The sequence below is a fragment of the Ixodes scapularis genome, unplaced genomic scaffold (genome assembly GCF_016920785.2).
Source record: "Ixodes scapularis isolate PalLabHiFi unplaced genomic scaffold, ASM1692078v2 PGA_scaffold11__112_contigs__length_91849675, whole genome shotgun sequence".
In the NCBI taxonomy this organism is placed as follows: Eukaryota; Metazoa; Arthropoda; class Arachnida; order Ixodida; family Ixodidae; genus Ixodes; species Ixodes scapularis.
Window position 1 is genome coordinate 1,194,333 of NW_024609837.1, and position 19,056 is coordinate 1,213,388.

Sequence of the window (19,056 nt, forward strand, 5' to 3'; positions counted from 1 at the left end):
GCTGAATGGAATATGCCCGCGCGACCCTTGTGAACCCTTCCCGTATTATACTTTGATCGCTGACCTCAGTTTTAGTTTAAGAGGTCAATTTCTTCCTCTTGTTATCTCCTTCTTTCCCGAGGCAACGGTGACTCTCGCCGGTGAAAAAGCGGTGAATCTCCGACAGACGCAGGGAAGGTAAAGCAGCCATCGGTTTGACTAGCAGACGTAAAGCAGACGACGTTAACTGCGCCAACCCGCCGGCGCCGTTAAAGAATGAGGGGTCTCTCCGCACACGAAAGGAGGGAAAAAGTATTTGGGAGAGAACTTGCGGACACTAACACGCTCTCTCTTGGTTCTTAGCAAACAAACCTCGGCGCCTCGGGACACCTCGCCAGTGAGTCCTTTGACTTCCCTCGGATGCGCGTCTGCTAGTTGTTAGACAAAAACAACGTACCGCTCGAGTTATTTCGTCTGTCCTCTCTGAAAGACGAAGTCGAGCTCGCTCGTAAAGGCCTGCACTTCCGAAAGTCGCAGGAAAGGTAAGACAGACGCAGACGATGTTGCGAGCAGACGACGTTGCAAAGGAGCAGACGACGCTGAGATAGGGGGTCGCCATCAGCCAATCAGGGCTCGGCGTTCTGACGTCACCGCTACTTCCTCTCTCATGCGCAGAAGACGAAAATGACCCCACTTGCGGGGCGTATTGAGCTTCCTCTGAGTTTTACTAAAAGGGGACAAATATAACGTTTAATATTTATAACGCTTTAAGTTGTAGCATGCGTGAATATCTGGGAATTCAATTACAAAATGGCTGAACTGGAATGTTTGAAAGCATAATTCACATGGAGTAGTGCGAATAATGGGGGGTCGGCGTTTATTCTGATAATATATTAGATATGAAGAAAAGCAAGGGTTTTAGACTTTTTAATGGTACAATGACGCGTTGCAATCGTATAATCATTATTATTACATTACGACTGTATTTCTATGGGCAATAAAAAAGTTCAAACTACGTATATCTCAATTCTGTCGCCTTCCCCAACGATATGTAAACCCTCGATAGCAGGGTCCTGCACATTTTGTTTCTCCATTTTTCCATTCAAAACGCATGCGGACACATAGAGTACGCTATATTAGGCGTTTGACCCGACGGTATCTGAGAAGAGTTTTTGTCACAGTAAAAAGTGCACTGGCGGCATATGCAGGAAACCATCACATATCTTAACTTCACTGTGGGAAACCTGACTCCGGGGTAATGTCACATCATGAAAGCATCTAGGTTTCACGAGCGTCATAGATCCAATATTAGAGGAACTAATGGCGAATTCCACTGGTCGTTTTGGAGCGCGCCGGGATCGACTTTTCTGGAGCGACCCTATTTCACTGGGCGATCGGGATTGAGGCCGACATGTTTCACTGGTCGTTTTGGATTAGCTCCCGCTCCAGATCTCGATCTGGATCCGATGGCGAATTCCACTGGGTGTTTTGGAGCGCGCCGGGATCAGTTGACCAGATCCGGAATGGAGCTCACAATCCGAACGGGGTCGCGCCCCCGTGGAACGCGACCACTGCTCTGGGATCGGCATTTGCCTTCCCGTCATTCAACCGCCGGGGAATCCCCTTTCCGCGGCCGCCGCGGTCGTTTCGAAGACGTTTTCGCAATCGCGGCGCTAACACGTGTTCGACGCACGAGCGGCAGGAATGGCTCAGGAGCTTCTAGCAAAGATTGCCGGAATGCCCGTAGCGCGGCCCCCAAAACCTTCTCGTTTCCTTCCTGGAAAACGAACCGGCTGTCGAGCCGAGGGGTAAAGGCCCTGTCACACTGAGGGGACAGTTGGACAACTCTATCCGGCAACACGGGGAAGTCGTGTTGCCGGCGACCCTGTCACATCACGGCAACAACAACAGTCGGGCAACATGTTGCTGCCGCCCGGCAACAGTGTTGCCCGATTTGTTGTCCGACAACCCTGTCACACCGCGCTGACTGCGGGAGCAACACGCGGAACACTCCTCCATCTTGATTGTTTACCTTCGCTCGTGTGCGGCGCGGCGTCGCTGGAAATGTGACTCTACAAAGTGCTAGTGCGTTCGAAGGGCCGGGAATTGCCACGGTACGACATCAACCAGTGGCTGTAATTAGAAAACTTGACACGGGGAGTGTTTTCCGCTCTTTATTTTATCGAGATGTTCTTCATTCGCTGACAAAGCAGATAGCCCTAACCGAGGAAAGTGACATCGCTGATATATGTTCGGCATTTACGCCACCGTATTAAGTGTTTCTGTCCGGTTCTTTCATGCAATTCCTATTTCTACTGTGAAATTGCGTTAGCACAGGCAGTACTCCAAACCGTCTTTTTTAACGTGGTGTTGAGCTGAACTGACAGTGCTTCAAAACTGTGACACCGACACCATCGGCCTTCGTGACCATCGGTGGAATAAATATTTTTCAACGCTGTCTACTTCTCTACCGCCTGCTATGGGATCGATTCATTGCCCCAAAACGTCCTGGGTATTTTTGAAACAAATCAGGTGTCTGGTAGAGGCTGGTTCCAAGTTCCAAGCATCAACGTTTTCGCAATCGCGGCGCTAACACGTGTTCGACGCACGAGCGGCAGGAATGGCTCGGGAGAGTCTAACAAAGATTGCCGGAATGCCCGCAGCGCGGCAAAACCTTCTGTTCTCTTCTCCTTCCTGGAAAAGGAACCGGCTGTCGAGCCAAGAGGTAAGCAAGCGGCCATTACCACTTCTTCTGGGGCGAGATCAGGCGAGATGCCCGCGAGAGAGGAAGTCACGTGTGTGCGCCGAGGACTGACCCGGCTGGCTTCCGGTTGAATCCGCCAAAATCGGGGGAGTGACTTTTCTCGGATCCAGATCGAGATCTGGAGCGGGAGGTAATCCAAAACGACCAGTGGAACACGTTGGTCTCGATCCCGATCGCCCAGTGAAATAGGCTGGCTCCGGAAAAGTCGATCCCGGCGCGCTCCAAAACAACTCCTGGAATTCGCCACGAGAAAAGTCACTCCCACGATTTCGGCAGATTTAACCGGAAGCCAGCCGGGCCAGCCGTCGGCGCACAGATGTGACTTCTTTTCTCGTGGGGCATCTCGCCTCAGAAGAAGAAGCACGTCGCGGGCTGGGCTCCTAGATTGTCTCGACATCAGAAGAATTCGTAATGGCCGCTTGCTTACCCATTGGCTCGACAGCCGGTTCGTTTTGCAGGAAGGAGAAGAGAATGTATTTGCCGCGCTACGGGCATTCCGGCAATCTTTGCTAGAAGTGCCTGAGCCATTGCTGCCACTCTTGCGTCGAACACGTGTTAGCGCCGCGTAGCGAAAACGTCTTCGAAGCGACCGCGGCGGCCACGAAAAGGGGAATCCCGGGCAGTTGAATGACGGGAAGGCGTCCGCCGATCCCGGAGCAGTGGTCATGTTCCACTGGGGATCCGTAGGCGGCGCGAGCCCGTTCGGATCTTGTGCTCGAATCCGGATCTGGTCGACTGATCCTGGCGCGGTCCAAAACGCCAGTGGAATTCGCCATCAGGGGTTCACTGAAAAACCTTTGGTTAACATTGTAGAGCAAAGGGTCTCAACACGCGGCCCGCGAATCTTTAGGACGCGGCCGGCAGGCCCAACCGGCTACGATTCCCGGTTCCCATGTCTCGAGCGTTAGAAATGGCATGCGCCATAATGATCTGATCTCGTCGATTCATTTTCGCGCGAAAAGTCGCTCTGCTCTTTTAACGTATTCACATAGCTTATACTCATCTGTGTTAATTTGCCCATTGTTTCACTTTATTTTTTGCTTCTCAGCTTTTTGTCACGCACAACAATTCGGCTGCGATAGGCTGCAAACGCTAGCTATTCGTTGAAGGATGCATCTCGACTTCGCGAACTCTCGATCAGCAGGAGCAACTGCCAAAGATAAAGCGCTACGAGCTCGGGATTCTCGCCTTCAAAAATGTATCTCCATTAAGAGACAAGTATTTGTTCAAAGTGTTGTAATAAAAATCGTCAGGACAGCAAAAACTCTCAAATTAACTCATTGTTTTCAGAGACATGTTGAGCTTGGTTAACTCCTGAGTGAATTGAGCAACGGGTACGACTCTGCACTTGCTCTCTTGTTCCATTAAAAATGCCAGGATGTTGGCGGGGTGGTTTCATTTTAATTATTGTCACTGCATCAGGTCAGGGTCCAAAGCAGTCAATTAAGCAAATCAAATCTAAAGATGTCACAGGCAAAACTGAGAGTTTACAACAAAAAAAAAATACATAGAACACGACGTCTCTTTTCTTTAAATTATTTAGACCACCCCCCCCCCCCCCCTTTACGTTGGCCCTCGACTGTTTAGTTTTGGGCTGTCTGGCCCCCACAATCAAATGGTGTTTAAGACCACTGGTATAGGAGATAATCAAAACAATCATCGGCTAATTAAGAAAAATGTGTTAGGTATGCTTTTATCTAGTTCAATTTGACATAAGGTTCCAATCAGAGACTTGCTCAGCTTCAACGAAATCTACTAAATAACTAATCTTTAGAAATACTTCCAGCGTAGTATTCGCTAAAGGTACTGATCGTGCAAAAAGGCTTGGGCTGTGATAAGAGACGTAAATATCGCGCCGACGCGTAATCTCAGCGGAAGCCTGGGTCCAGCTACAGTTGCGGTAACTTTAGCGCACTATTGTGCTTCTCAAGCGTCATTGCTTCTAAATTTATTGACATCTTGTTTTTAGATGACGCTCAGTAAGTATCTAATTGGAGCCATAAGTCTATTTCCACCACTTAAAAGGTGAATTATCAATGATCGTTACAATTAGCCCCTTATACTATGTCTCCCTGGCCGTATAAAGCACATGCACAAATCACATAAGTGTAGCTTTCACGGTTTTATTTAAACACATCTGCAAATCCTAGTACGCAAATAAAACACCATTTTGCTCAAATTAAGGTCAGATCATCTGATACAAAAGGGGAGAAATCTTTTCAGAGCTTTAACGATTCGCACCAAGACCTTACTTTGCTCCGTAGACAGAGATTCCGATGATGTTGTAGATCATGTACTCAAAGGGAACCTTTGAGTCCACTACATTGGGTCCTTCCTTGAGAGAATCCACGTAAGCGTCCACCACCTGGCAGCAGAGTGTGTCCAGAGATTCGCTGACAGCGTATTTTCTGTGGGTACAGTCAATATACATTTAGTGATTTTTACGTTCCTCTACTCCCGAAATGATTGCTTGCAATCAATTTTCTTAATTCAAAGCATCTGTGAAATATAAGCCCAAACCATTAGCCGAAACAAATTTGTTTACTCGAATCATGTGTGCATGTGCTGATCATCAACCGTGATCCTTGAAGCAACGCCAAAACACTCGTCAGGTGTTTGTTTTTATGCAGCTGAGTTTAACTCATGAGCCCAGCAAACCTATTTTATTTGGATGCATATCAAGTGAAAAACTAATAATTATATAACATGAATTCATTTAGAATTATGCGATTCTATAAATAATCTATGTATAACTCATTGCACTCAGTTTTTTATGAAGGTGTATTAAGGTGGCGATGCAAGCGAGTTGGTACACGACTTAGGAACTTGGAAACAGCGAGCAAAAAGACGAAGGCAACGAGGGAAGAGCACAGGACAAGCGCTGACTATCAACTGAAGTTTTATTAAAAACGGCTCAAACAAGAAAACACCACACAGCCAACCAACGCGGAAACAACCAATGGCGTGTCGCTTACCATGCATCTATAAATTCGATCTCTTTTTTGTGCAGATAAACCGAAGGCTGGCTGACGCAGTCCACCGTGCCAGCTTTTTTGATAGCATGCGCCTCCAGCACCTCTGTTTGCACTTTTGTGCGCCCGCTGCCAATAATAAGGTATCTTGGAAGACGGGGTGACACTGGCAGTCTCTGCAATGTACGTACAAATGACCTCCTGTCATTGACTGCAGGAAATTCGCATGCTCACGCACTCTCTCGTTGACGCAGCGTCCCGATTGTCCTATATAAACCCATCCGCATGACAATGGAGTTTTGTAGATGACACCCACAACGCCCGCGCGTAAACCAGGCAAGCAGTAACAAGATGTCATGTACGGTTAAGCATGTCAACAAGTTCGTGGATTGCGTTGTGGGTGTCATCTACAAAATTCCATTGTCATGCGACGGGTTTATATAGGACAATCGGGACGCTGCGTCAACGAGAGAATGCGTGAGCATGCGAATTCCCTGCGGTCAATGACAGGAGGTCACTTGTACGTACATTGCAGAGACTGCCAGTGTCATCCCGTCTTCCAAGATACCTTAATCATTGGCATGGGGCGCACAAAAGTGCAAAGAGAGGTGGTGGAGGCGCATGCTATCGAAAAGCTGGCGCGGGGCACTGCGTCAGCCAGCCTTCAGTTTATCTGCTCAAAAAAATGAGATCGAATTTATAGATGCATGGTAAGCGACACGCCATTGGTTGTTTCGGCGTTGGTTGGCTGTGTGGTGTTTTCTTGTTTGAGCCGTTTTTAATAAAACTTTAGTTGATAGTCAGCGCTTGTCCTGTGCTCTTCTCTCGTTGTCTTCGTCTTTTGGCGCGCTGTATCCAATTTCTTAAGTCTTTTATGAAGCTGTATCATACTGAGCGACTGACGGGATGCTTGCAAGTTAAATAGTGATTTTAGAATCAACAAATGCATCTCATTGCTAAAGCTTTAGCATGATTTCGGTTAAAAGGCACAGGACCTAAAACTTCAACAGTGTGAATAAACATTGGAGAAACATTTATTATACTGTGTCACTCTTGATTAGTTATTAAAGCACCAGACCAGACAGATGTATGTCAAACCGTCCGAAGGTTTGTACGGCGCGTCAAATATCTATTTCCTTGACACTGTTTCAGCATGCTTTTGGTAAAAGGGCACGAGAAATAGAACTTGATCGGTTTGAAGAATAACACTGAAGAACCAATTATTATCCTGTGCCACATTGAGTTATTCAAATACCACACAGATGCATGCCGAACCGTCCGAAGTGTCGTACGATGCGTGGAATATGCATTTCCCTGACACAGCTTTAACGTTCTATTGGTAAAAGAGCACGAGAATTAGTACTTGGACGATGTGAGGAAAAGCATTGAAAGAAACATTTAATATCCTTTGTCATATTGAGGTTTTAAAGCACAAGACAGATGCACGCCGAACCGCTCTAAGGGTCGTACGACAAGTCGAAATGATAGCCCATTACTACAGAATTCTAGGCGGTGAGCTTCGGTCAAGATATCCGATATCGTCGGTGCTAAAACGCCTACACAAAAGAAAGGGTGAGACACACTTTGTGCAGCGGAACTCTTAACGTTAATTTCTTCGCCCATATAGCATTCACAATGCGTGCCAGTCGTTCATGAGACCTGGTCGCCTGCTTTTCCGTGTAACTCGAAGGCCCTAGATATTTCATAACGATTATGATATGCACCGTAGTTAATCACGAGTACCATTACATTTTAGCATCCGACTAAACTGTTAATTTCAGAACGTACCGCACTGGAAGCGAAATTTTTATTGCCCTGGTGTCTATTGTGTTCCAGGCTACAAATGTGTCGGACACGTCGTTCCCGGTTTCCGGTTATTTACGGACTTCAATGCGGAGGGCAAGTTCGTCTGCTTCACGCGCAGGGGGTAGCGGTGACGTCAGAACGCCGAGCCCTGATTGGCTGATGGCGACCCCCCTATCCTAGCGTCGTCTGCTCCTTTGCAACGTCGTCTGCTCGCAACGTCGTCTGCGTCTGTCTTACCTTTCCTGCGGCTTTCGGAAGTGCAGAGGCCAGATTCACGAAACGATCTTACGCCAAAAATGTGCGTAAGACATAACTTAAGAACAAATTCGTATTCACAAAACGAAATTTTCGTGAATTTTGCGCAGGTTACGACGAAATCCTACGACAGCTCCGAAGCTGTCTACGCACTTCTTACGATCAAATCAGCATGGCCGACAGCGTCGCGGTCGCGACGACCCACGAACGTTTATCTTTCTATACGTGCGCTTCTCACGCGTCCCGACTTCAAGCAGCAAGAAAAAAGTAAAAAGTACTTGAAACCAGAGTGTCGAACCGATATTTTTATCGGTTCGGTTCGGGTTCGGGTTCATGGATTTCAGTTCAGTTCCGGTTCAGTTCCGGGGCGCAAAAAATAACGGTTCAAACCGGTTCGAACCGGTTCGAACCGGTTTGAACCACTAAATTGAGAATATATTTTTCGCGTTGTTCTGTCAATAGGCACTATTTAGACCTGATTTTTGCGAGGACCTAATTTTTTAGAATTTCGCGAATCGCCTACAATTCACGAAGAATGGGGCCCGCGAACAATTTCGGAAAAATATAAACACATTGGAATTTATATTGAGATTCAACCGCATAGAGAAAATTACAACCCGCGAATCATTCCGAAACTTCAGCTTTGACGTAAATCGCGAAATATTGAGCCCACGAAAAATAAGTCGTTTACAGTATATAGCTTTTTTTTGTATCGTTTGTTCAATCTAGTTTTATTTTGAGGTACCAAAATTATAAAATTATGTTATTTATTTCTACACAACAAGAAAAGAAAATCTACATTGACATACAAAACGTCGTGTTTATACGACTCAACATTTCTTCGTTTGCCAGAGTCACATACATTGTACCTGAATCGAAATGTTTTCACGAAGTGAAGTAGGTTGCCTAAATACCCGTGATTGGTACAACTTTGCATCGCAGTATTAGAGGTTGAATCGTGGTTTTGCCCTTAAACTAAGGAATTAATTACAGTGAATAAAATCATGAAATGGGCACCTCGTCGCCATATATATCATGAAATGTGTTTTACGGAATACGTGTCACAGTATATATATGATGACGAGGCGACTTAGCTTAAAGCAATATAATTTTCAAAATGTCACGAAAGTCACAGGACAAGCCCTTCCAGTCTATATTTTATAGAAACACTGAGCGACAATCGCAATGCTTGTTTTTCTAACCAGCATTGTTTGCTCTCAGCACCGTGATGCGGGCGACGAATCATGCAAAAAGGAGTGGCTGAAATTGTTCACTCTAATCTATGAGCACCTTCGTACTGAGATATAATCTGGCCTAAAACAGTGCTTACCCATGTGAACATTTTCTTATATTGCATAAACTGGCATAGCCTGGATGTTGAGGTTTGTTCTTGACAAGGTGCTGGTGAATTTAATTTGCAATAAGCATCACCCTCGCTAATTGATGTTTTTTGTTAAATAGAACAAAGTGGCATTTCGTGCTCTACTCGATTGGGAAGCTACTTAATTGGACACTTTCTGACAGTTTGCGTGTGTAATCGTCATAGTTCCACAATTCGTCTCAGTGTATTTTGTTTTGGTCCGACCCACAGACACATAAAAGTTCTGTTCACCAAATAAAAAACGCGATAATAAACTTCTATATATTTTAGAAGTTATATATGCGTGAGAAAGCTTCCCCAAATCATCTATAACGTGTCTATAGAAGATAAAAGCGCCGAAAAATATTTGCAGAACATCTTTCAGATAATTTGAAGGTGCATTTACTTATATATCTTTGGGATGAGGATCTTCTATTTATGCTGCCAAATCTTCAGACAGGAATTAAGTATATTTTTATTATCATCGATAAATCTGACTTTATGAAGTTCACATAACCGCCCGAGACCGACACGAAAGGACGATACTCGAAAATGCGCCAGCTTTTGAGTCTTCGGGAACGTGCTTTTGTTAGCTGTTTTGCAGTGTAAAATACTCAGGGCCGGCCTTTGGTGTGAGCGACCTGTGCAGCCGCACAGGGCGCCATTCGCAGGGGGGCGCCGAGAGGGCCGCCAGGTCATGCAGGGCTCAAACCTCGAGGGGATATAATAAGAAACAAAAAAACGACCGCATCGCGAAGGGCGCCCCCCCCCCCCCCCCCCCCCCTTCCCCTACATGTAGAAGAAGGTGGTGTCGCTCGCATTTTGGCATTTCGGCCGCAAAACTAACGACTACGTTCTTGTTATAACTTACGTCCATCAACTCGCAGCCACCTGCGGATGTTTCACTATAGAGAACCTCTCCTCCGTGAGATTCAAAGCGCCATGGAATGAATCATGAACGACTAGGCAAGCGATCACCTCCGCACAGCTCTCGAATTACGAGCGGACTAAAACCTACTCGCAAAAAGTGATGGAGCCAGCATGCCGCACTCTTAGCGGAAGTTATCAAACGGTGGCGCCAAACTCATCGGCGAGCAAATCAGTGTGTCGGAGCGAGTCACGGGCCAAAATACTATCGGAACGGATTTTTGCTCTTAGTTATTACGTGCTTCGGTCAGAGTCCCTGATTGACTCGCAGGAAATGTAGGCTTCGCCCTTTGCCAAGTTATTCTGAGCCGAAGAATTCCTTCGCTCAGGAGGTCTGACCGGGGGTAAAATGAATCCGATTTCTCCCGGAATTCGAGCTGCCCTTTGGGTAACGCTCGCTCTGGAGTCTCTAGCAGTAAGCTAAATGAATTAATGCCCCCTGGGCATCCGGTGAGTCTCTGTGCCCAGGGGCTTCAAACCGACTGAAAATAATATGTGTTAAGCACTTTTGGATCCACTGCTCTTTCTTTTTGTGTGTGTGTGTGTGAGCGACCAGCGACGACTCTGGACTCGCAATTCCGACCAGTGTTGCCAACTCAAACTTCAGAAACCCGCCACAAGAATCCCAAAAACCGCTAAAAACAACTAAATTTATAATGTTGCGCAAGAATGGCCGAATCACAGCAGGCAGACCGTTGCGTCCGACATGAAGAACGAACTCTTGCAGTGCAGCTCACGGACCTTAAGTTTCTCGTTTACATTGTTGTATGGAACGAAATTTCTTTTTTCAAGTTAATGTTGTAAGCAAGAACATGCAATGCAAAACAAAGGACGTCGTAGCAACCACCCAGCTGATGAAAGCATGCAGCGATTACATCGACAATTATCGCGATGTCGGGTACGAAACTTCAACTGGAAACTACGAACGGTCTTCCCTGGAACATGGGTGTTGACATTGTGATGAAACCTGCCCCCCAACTGCGGCGGAAAAAGCGTCAATTCTGTTATGAGTGCCAAGACGAGGTTAATGATATTGAGACAAAATTCAAGCGAGAGTTCTTCTACGAGATGATTGACACCGTAAGATTTCGATTGAAGAACGCTTCACGCAGATGGAGCAGCACGTGAGCTTCTGGGGGTTCCTTTACGGCCTCACCCGACTTCCCGATAAAGCAGGACTTCTTAAACTTTGCAAAGGCCTTGACCATCCACTGAGAGTCTGAGACACATAGAAAGTGCAGGTATCCACGGTACAGATCTCTGCGAGGAGCTGATCTAACTATGCAGCCTGCTTCCCACTGGATGCAGGGCTCGCCAGGACGTCCTCCAGTTCATTCTGGACAACCATCTATGTGACAAATTTCCGTATACGTGGGTGTCACTGAGGATCCTCCTCACTTTACCAGTGTCAGTGGCCACCGCTGAGAGTAGTTTTTTTTTAAATTAAAGCTAATTAAGGCATACCTAAGATCAGCCCTGGCAGATGGCAGCATATCGTCATTGGCAATTTTGTCCATTGAAAACAGGATAGCGCCTAGCCAGGATATGACGCAAGACGTAGACCAATTTGCGATGTTGAAGGCTCGGAAGGTTGCCTTCTAGGGTATTTGACATGGTTAACTTGTGGTTTTGTTTTCTCTGTCCATCAGAGGTTAGCTTCCTATGAGAGACCCACAGCTGAAGTTTGGTTATTCTAAGAAATAATTGATCCTTAAACCTTTGAACCCGGTGCCGACAAACTCTCAATGCTTGCGAACGTCGTTCGTTTTTAGGATGTGGTTTTCGACTGACAACGACAAAATCGCGACCATTCGCGCTGGGTCACTCTGGCATGTTTGCAAACAACGTGGTGTTGGGTGCGAAAATAGTGAAGGGGGGGGGGGGGGCGCCACGTCTGCAGTTTGCCTAGGGCGCTTGCTGCTCTAAGGCCGGCCCTGAAAATACTGGGTTGCAGGGTATGCCAAAAAAGACTGTGGTCACATGATATATCAAAAGGCAAATACACGAAATGTGCAGAAATAAGAAGATGACAGGTAATTTTTCTAAATAATTCCTTACACAACGGTTTACTGCAAAAAGAGATGCATAGAAATGCATAAAATGATATTCCTAATTAAACATAAATTGCGCGCAGGGCAAACGAAGATTCATAGAATCCTAATATAAATCGCTTTTGGGCATCAGCTTACCTCAGCTCGAAACGTCGCGAGATACTGCCTCGGGAGGCTAATATTATCGTACGTTTTACGTGCACTTGTTTTGGGACCTTACTTCACGACTCTGTTCTTTATCAGTCATGTGGTCTAAGATTTCACTAGGCTGCCGTATATCATCGCGAGACTGCTATAAATACTACGCAACTTTACACCTTGGACGTTTACTGCTAGTGTTGTGAACGTCGCACTTCACCGGAAAGCTGAAGTGTTTAACATGGTTTGCACGTGACGTAATCGCACTAAATGCTGGTGGTCCTTGCGAGTTGTTCTTGCTTAGAAAATCAAATCCGGTGGGGCAAAATGCACGCTGCAAAAGGTTCGCGCTGAATGCAAGCTATGTATTTGAGAGGCACACATTTTTCTTGTTGGTGCATCGCCGTTAGGCACGGCGCGAGTATCTGGCGCGACGACAACGTGCTTTCTGGCAAAAGTGTTTTTACAAATAAAAGTTGTACCAACTACCCATCTATCACTATCGCTTCCAGGCCACGCTTTCTGGTCTGCGCCGAAAATGCGGGGCAGAGGAACCTTTACGACACAGTATGCTTTAAAACTACCCCCCCCCCCCCCTCCCCACTCCTTTTTCTTTTTTAGTTGCTCCTCAAGATACTTTTTATTCCTCAGGGATTGCCTGCTCCGTATTGAGTGGTGTTCATTCTACAATTATATTTGTGTCACTTGTTAACAGTAATACTTCCTTGCTTTTACTTTGCACCAAACTGTGAAGTTTAAACAAAATACAGGGCGGTCGAATCTTGGAGAACTTGAGAACGACACTCCTGTGAGACTTAGTTCGGCTATCCCCCTGAGGCCACTAGGATCTTTCTTTTCAAGTATCCCTCCTGTACACACTAATAGTTCTATGTAACGTCGGACTAATATGTCACATTTAGACCTTTCAACACTTCTATTCTCGGGACAACTTTCTGAGGCAGTTCAGCAACAACGAAAACATGTTTGGGAGCCTCAATGGTGGGTATACATGTAAAATGGGTTCTACAGCATTTTTTTCACCCCAAGTTCAGTAGATACCGCTAAGATGTAATCCTTGACGTTGATAACTTGCAAAAACATCCATTAGTTTGCCTCTCCGCGAAATGGGAGACGCAGTCAAAAGAAAGAAATGAAACAGCTTTCCCTCCTCAACTCGCAATTAGAACTATCAGCCACGTGATTTGATGCTAATATATACACCGTCAGTGTTTATCATAGTCATACGCAGGGTTGGCAAAGCATAGAGCATGGGCTGATCTTCAGACATAGTTTTAGTTGGGCTATAATGCCCGAGCCCCACTAAAGCGACAAAGAGAAACAAATGACAGCGGAAAGCCTCAAACCAGAGTCTTTGGCAATTTGACAGCCTTTGTAGAATAAAGTAAGGCTATGCTCAAACACGAGCATCATGCACACGAGCGTACCATTTGCAGGCTTGTAAACACACGTGCTAACTTCACGAGCACCGAACAACTCAAAGCCGTATAAAGATACCATCGCGAGCATGCTGCATGTGTCTGAGGTTGTCGCTGTCGTTTGTTTCTGTTTCTAGCTCTAGTGGGACTCGGGCCCATTATGATCTTTGAGTTGAACACGAGCCGTTATCCGAATGTTTGGCGATGCTGGTTGTCATGAACCAGAGAATTCGACTCGGGATTATGACAATCGGGTACATAATGGTGTCACGTGACTCTCAGTGCGAAGTTGTGATGTCATGTGACGTCACGGTATCAACAACGTTAATAGATCTAGCGACGTCCTCAATTTCAATCGACTTAACGCGGTGAGTCACGTGACGTCACGGGGTCACGTGATGTGACATTACTTGACAGCATGTCTTGACATCATGACGTCACGTGACGACGTGACACATGGCTCATAGTGCCAATAAGAAAGCGCCGCAAAAACCCAGGATTTTATACATTGCAATTCTGTATATGACGATTTCATCAAAACGTAGAAGAATGCATGTGCCAATTTTTTATTCCCAAATATTAAATTTGTAATACTAACAAAAAAAAATACCGTGAACCGTTTTGAACCGGTTACCGTTATATTTTTTTACGGTTCAGTTCCGGTTCAGTTCCAAAATGGCGGCAAAGATTTCGGTTCGGTTCAGTTCCGGTTCGGCTCAAAATAACGGTTCGGTTCCGGTTTTCGGTTCGGTTCAGTTTCGGTTCGACACCCTGCTTGAAACAGACCACGACGAACGAGAACGCTGGATCCACAAACACCCGGGAAAAGCTCCAGTGGCTACGATTCCACCGAACGCGACCAAGCGAGCAAGGCAGTTAGGCCTAGCAGGCACTCCGCTACTCGGCGACCGTCTGTCCACGACCGGCTGGCGTGCTGAATGGAATATGCCCGCGCGACCCTTGTAAACCCTTCCCGTATTATACTTTGATCGCTGACCTCAGTTTTAGATTAAGAGGTCAATTTCTTCCTCTTGTTATCTCCTTGTTTCCCGAGGCAACGGTGACTCTCGCCGGTGAAAAAGCGGTGAATCTCCGACAGACGCAGGGAAGGTAAAGCAGCCATCGGTTTGACTAGCAGACGTAAAGCAGACGACGTTAACTGCGCCAACCCGCCGACGCCGTTAAAGAATGAGGGGTCTCTCCGCACACGAAAGGAGGGAAAAAGTATTTGGGAGAGAACTTGCGGACACTAACACGCTCTCTCTCCGTTCTCAGCAAACAAACCTCGGCGCCTCGGGACACCTCGCCAGTGAGTCCTTTGACTTCCCTCCGATGCGCGTCTGCTAGTTGTTAGACAAAAACAACGTACCGCTCGAGTTATTTCGTCTGTCCTCTCTGAAAGGCGAAGTCGAGCTCGCTCGTAAAGGCCTGCACTTCCGAAAGTCGCAGGAAAGGTAAGACAGACGCAGACGATGTTGCGAGCAGACGACGTTGCAAAGGAGCAGACGACGCTGAGATAGGGGGTCAACATCAGCCAATCAGGGCTCGGCGTTCTGACGTCACCGCTACTTTCTTCTCTCATGCGCAGAAGACGAAAATGACCCCACTTGCGGGGCGTATATAAAGTAAACGCGATGTGCCATGCTTGTTTGTAACATTGTAAAAAAAAGCATTTTTCGCTATGCCTGAGTAAATATCAATACATAAACTAAAATATTTGCGAATTGCACTTGTGTTATGCAAATCGGCCTCTCCAAAAGCGGGGAGATACAATGGCAATAGGACTGTGGAAACCTTTCATTCTGGGATAGGCGGCCCGCTGAAAATAGTTTTGATTAGCCAATTCCTCCTAAAAGTGATGAGTGACTTGATTTATTGGTCATGGCATTGTGCTAGACAAAGCAGATGGGTAAAACCTTGACGGTATTTATTAATATTTAACGTATTATGTGTACAGTTTTCGATAGCAAGCTTACAATTTATTTTATTACTATTTCAACAGAATATTCAACAAGGCATTGTGTATTGTACCATTATCACTATGGTAGCCAGTGAGGCCTTCCATTGCCATGACTTCAAATTATAAGGATATATTCCTTATTCACAATCTAAATGTCTTTGCGAAAAGTCAACTGCCATGTTAAAAAATTCATTAGTTTTTTTAGATGCTCCTGACCTCATGTGATTACCTTCATAGTTTGTTTCGAATCGTCATGCTGATAAATATTTGGTAATATATTCTTCTTGACCCTTAGCAACAACATTCAGGAGAGCCAACCCTTCCTGCCCAGCATAAGCTTGATAAACCTCATCTTAGTTGTTCCGCTACGTTAAAGAATATTTAGAACCTGATCTAATACATGACAAGGCTAACAAGTACAATCACTTAATTAGCATACCGTACTGCAGTCAGCGCCACCTTCCTCAGCGCTTTCCATCTTGGGTTATAATCCTCGAAGATGATGTCGTGGTTACCTAGCGTCTGGAGTTCACCTTGAGAATAAAAATGTACTATTTGAACATTGCTCCCAACTTTCATGTTTCCTCGCTATGATGTTGACGTAAACTAGCGCACACATTTTAAGACTCCCATACTTCAGGCGGTTGCAAAACCAAACGGATTATGGAGATCAAGCAAGAAGTCTATTAGTACACAGTAAAAATCAGGGATAGTTACGATATGGACAAGGAATTAGTCTTTAGTAGCTTGTGTGACGCCCTTGCAAAACTTTGTGTGACATCCTACTACGCATAAGGTACTGCTAAAAGATGACAATTTTGTCAATTTTTAAGCAGTCTAAAAACAGAGGAATAGCAGGGGATTAGACGTCACTAAGCAGCGTGCAGAAAATTGTAAACAGCTAAAATAAGAGTCGTGAAACATGAATCTCCAGAGTTCACACTAGACATAGTTATTGACATCTCTTAGAACTCTACTAACTGCGAAATCGTAGTTTTTAAATGTTAATTTGTTGCCTTGGTGACCGTGGCATCATTCCGGGAACTATGATGACCAGGAACAAAGCCGCTATAAAGTCACATAAATAAAATAGTAGACGACAAATTTACAACTGAAAGTTGCATTGAGGCCTCCATACGTAAGGAGAAAGATACCAGGCACCCTTGTTCGGCGACGGAAGGGCGACTGAAACGAAGTAGCGCGTCACTGCTGCTTATACGCACGCGGCATACGTTCAGGACTCTTCCGAACCAGACGACAAGATGAAAGCCGAAAATGGGCACGGAATGTTCCGAAGAGTATATATTAATTAACGGAATAGAAGAATCGGGCCGAGCAACGTTCGAACTCCGCTACTCCTTGTGGCAGCCGCCCGCGTTGCCAACTCCGTCACGCACGCGTTAATGCGGAAAGAAAGACGTCTGCTACTTGCGTATTAGTTGTGGTTACGTCGGAACGATGCCGGACTCTTATTCGATTTGATTGAAAGGAAAGTGGGCGAACCTCAATGCTTAGTTCCTTCGGGTCTACCCACTATTGATTTTCGATAAGCCAATAAGAGGTCGGCGGTCTGACATCGCAACCTCTGTGCAAAAAGCTGATGAACTTGCCCTCCTCATAGTCATTGGCAGCTTGAGAAACGTGGGTCGTAGCGAGTCATGAGCATCTGAATATAGCGCGACAGTGAATAAGATTACGGATTCAGCCAATGGAAATGCCGAAAGAAGAATGGCAAAACGAGAAGCGCGAATTTAAGCCACGCCACGCGTTTCTCATCGTGTCGGCGACGATACGGTGAGGAATTGTTCGAAAACGCGTCTTTCGCGCGTCGTAACACACCGAGAGGCACGCCAATCAAAAAGCGTCACAAAGAACGCGCAGGGAACGGTCAATGACGAGACAACCAAGCGTGCACCGTCACTGGTTGAGGTGGGGGTAAACAAAACAAGTGGGCGCATTTGGGGCTAAGCGAACGCACGATGTCTGCAATGAGCAGACGAGCTTGCATGCCGTATAGTATACTGTATCCTAACTTTCTGGACTGCCTTATCGCGTATCCTTCTCCTGTTGGTGCCGGAATGATTTACACGCGCTCGGCTGATACGCATCTTCTTTGGAGGTCGGCGAGTCAAACATCCGTGTCCTGCTTCCTTTAACGTAAGTTCCGATAAACGTTAATTTTTCGTCCGACACCGGAATTCGATACTGAGAAACACCGAATTTCCGGGAAAATATAAGCCCCTCTCCTTCCGTCTCTTCTCCCCGCCAACATAAAGAAAAAATAAATTACGATAACACAGAACCCTAATGATACGCACTCTGTACACTGTACGCCTGACAACGGAACGAATTAACGTTGTTTTTAATGGTGACGAGAACGAAAACAAACCACTCTTACCCATTTTGGTGGGCAGACGCCCAGCGAAATCGTGCCTCTTTTCGATGAACGCTTCTTTCACCAGTGTTTGTGTGTTGAGCACAACCATCGGCTTCTCCCCCATCCACAGCGTGATCGGATCCCCGTATTTCCGGGCCCAAGCTTCGGTCGCCTCGTAAAGCTCATTAATGTTGCGGAGAGCTACGGCCGGGAACACACGATATTTAGGACGAGAGTGAGCAACATGAAGTCAAGCATAGTCCTGTACGGCGCTTGCAATATTTCGAAGCAATGGCGAGTGTCTACTTTCCAGATGTTTAACGGGAACGTATTGGTCAACTTCGGAGCTACGCCAAGTCTGCCCGTTCCATGGAAGCTCGCGACCAAACGTGCGCTAGGTGGCACTATTGACTTAGGAAATAAGTGTTGTCACCCGGCCGTAATCCTATAATTATAGTTTATTTATTTTAGTCAATATAGTGAAATACAACTATTTCAATGGAAATTTGAAAAAAAAGATTATTAGAACGAGATAGTGGTATTGGATATCACGCGTTTGTCAATCATACCAACATAATTTGTAAGAGCCGATTTGTTTATTACTCGACCGTACCTTTAAAGTGAAAGTGACCGATCTCATCTCCGGAGTGCAGTGTGAGCTTGACCTGACTACGACATGAAGCCTGACGCAATGACGATGTGATACCATAACACTAATATTGAAACGTACCAATATTGCTTGTTTTACATTTTCTTAGGAAGCAATTGAATATGCAATGCACAGTTCAACCTTGAAATATTTACAAAGTTAGAGAAGGTTTATGCCACTACAAATACCCGTCATGTTTCGTCAACACAACCGAGATTCACTAAGTAAAAAATATACTGAGAACAAGTTTGTAAAAACATATTAGGCAAGGTCTGTTGATAAAGTATTATTCTGACGAGAAAAAGGGTGCGCTACAGGACCAATGATAATTTGAACTGTTTGTGACTCACTGCGCGTTCATATAATTAAGACCACTCAAATC

General features: G+C 45.7%; 1 protein-coding gene across 1 annotated transcript in view; it reads right to left on the minus strand.

The window, feature by feature from the left end:
• Nucleotides 1–19,056, minus strand: part of LOC8038213 (cytochrome P450 1A1) — a 36,270-nt gene that overhangs the window by 12,701 nt on the left and 4,513 nt on the right. Inside the window, exons 3-5 of the mRNA XM_029989304.4 lie at nucleotides 18,047–18,226; nucleotides 16,088–16,181; nucleotides 4,996–5,151 (exon numbers count right to left, since the gene is read on the minus strand). Coding sequence (XP_029845164.2) covers nucleotides 4,996–5,151; nucleotides 16,088–16,181; nucleotides 18,047–18,226 — 430 coding nt within the window. The remainder of the gene's footprint in view (nucleotides 1–4,995; nucleotides 5,152–16,087; nucleotides 16,182–18,046; nucleotides 18,227–19,056) is intronic.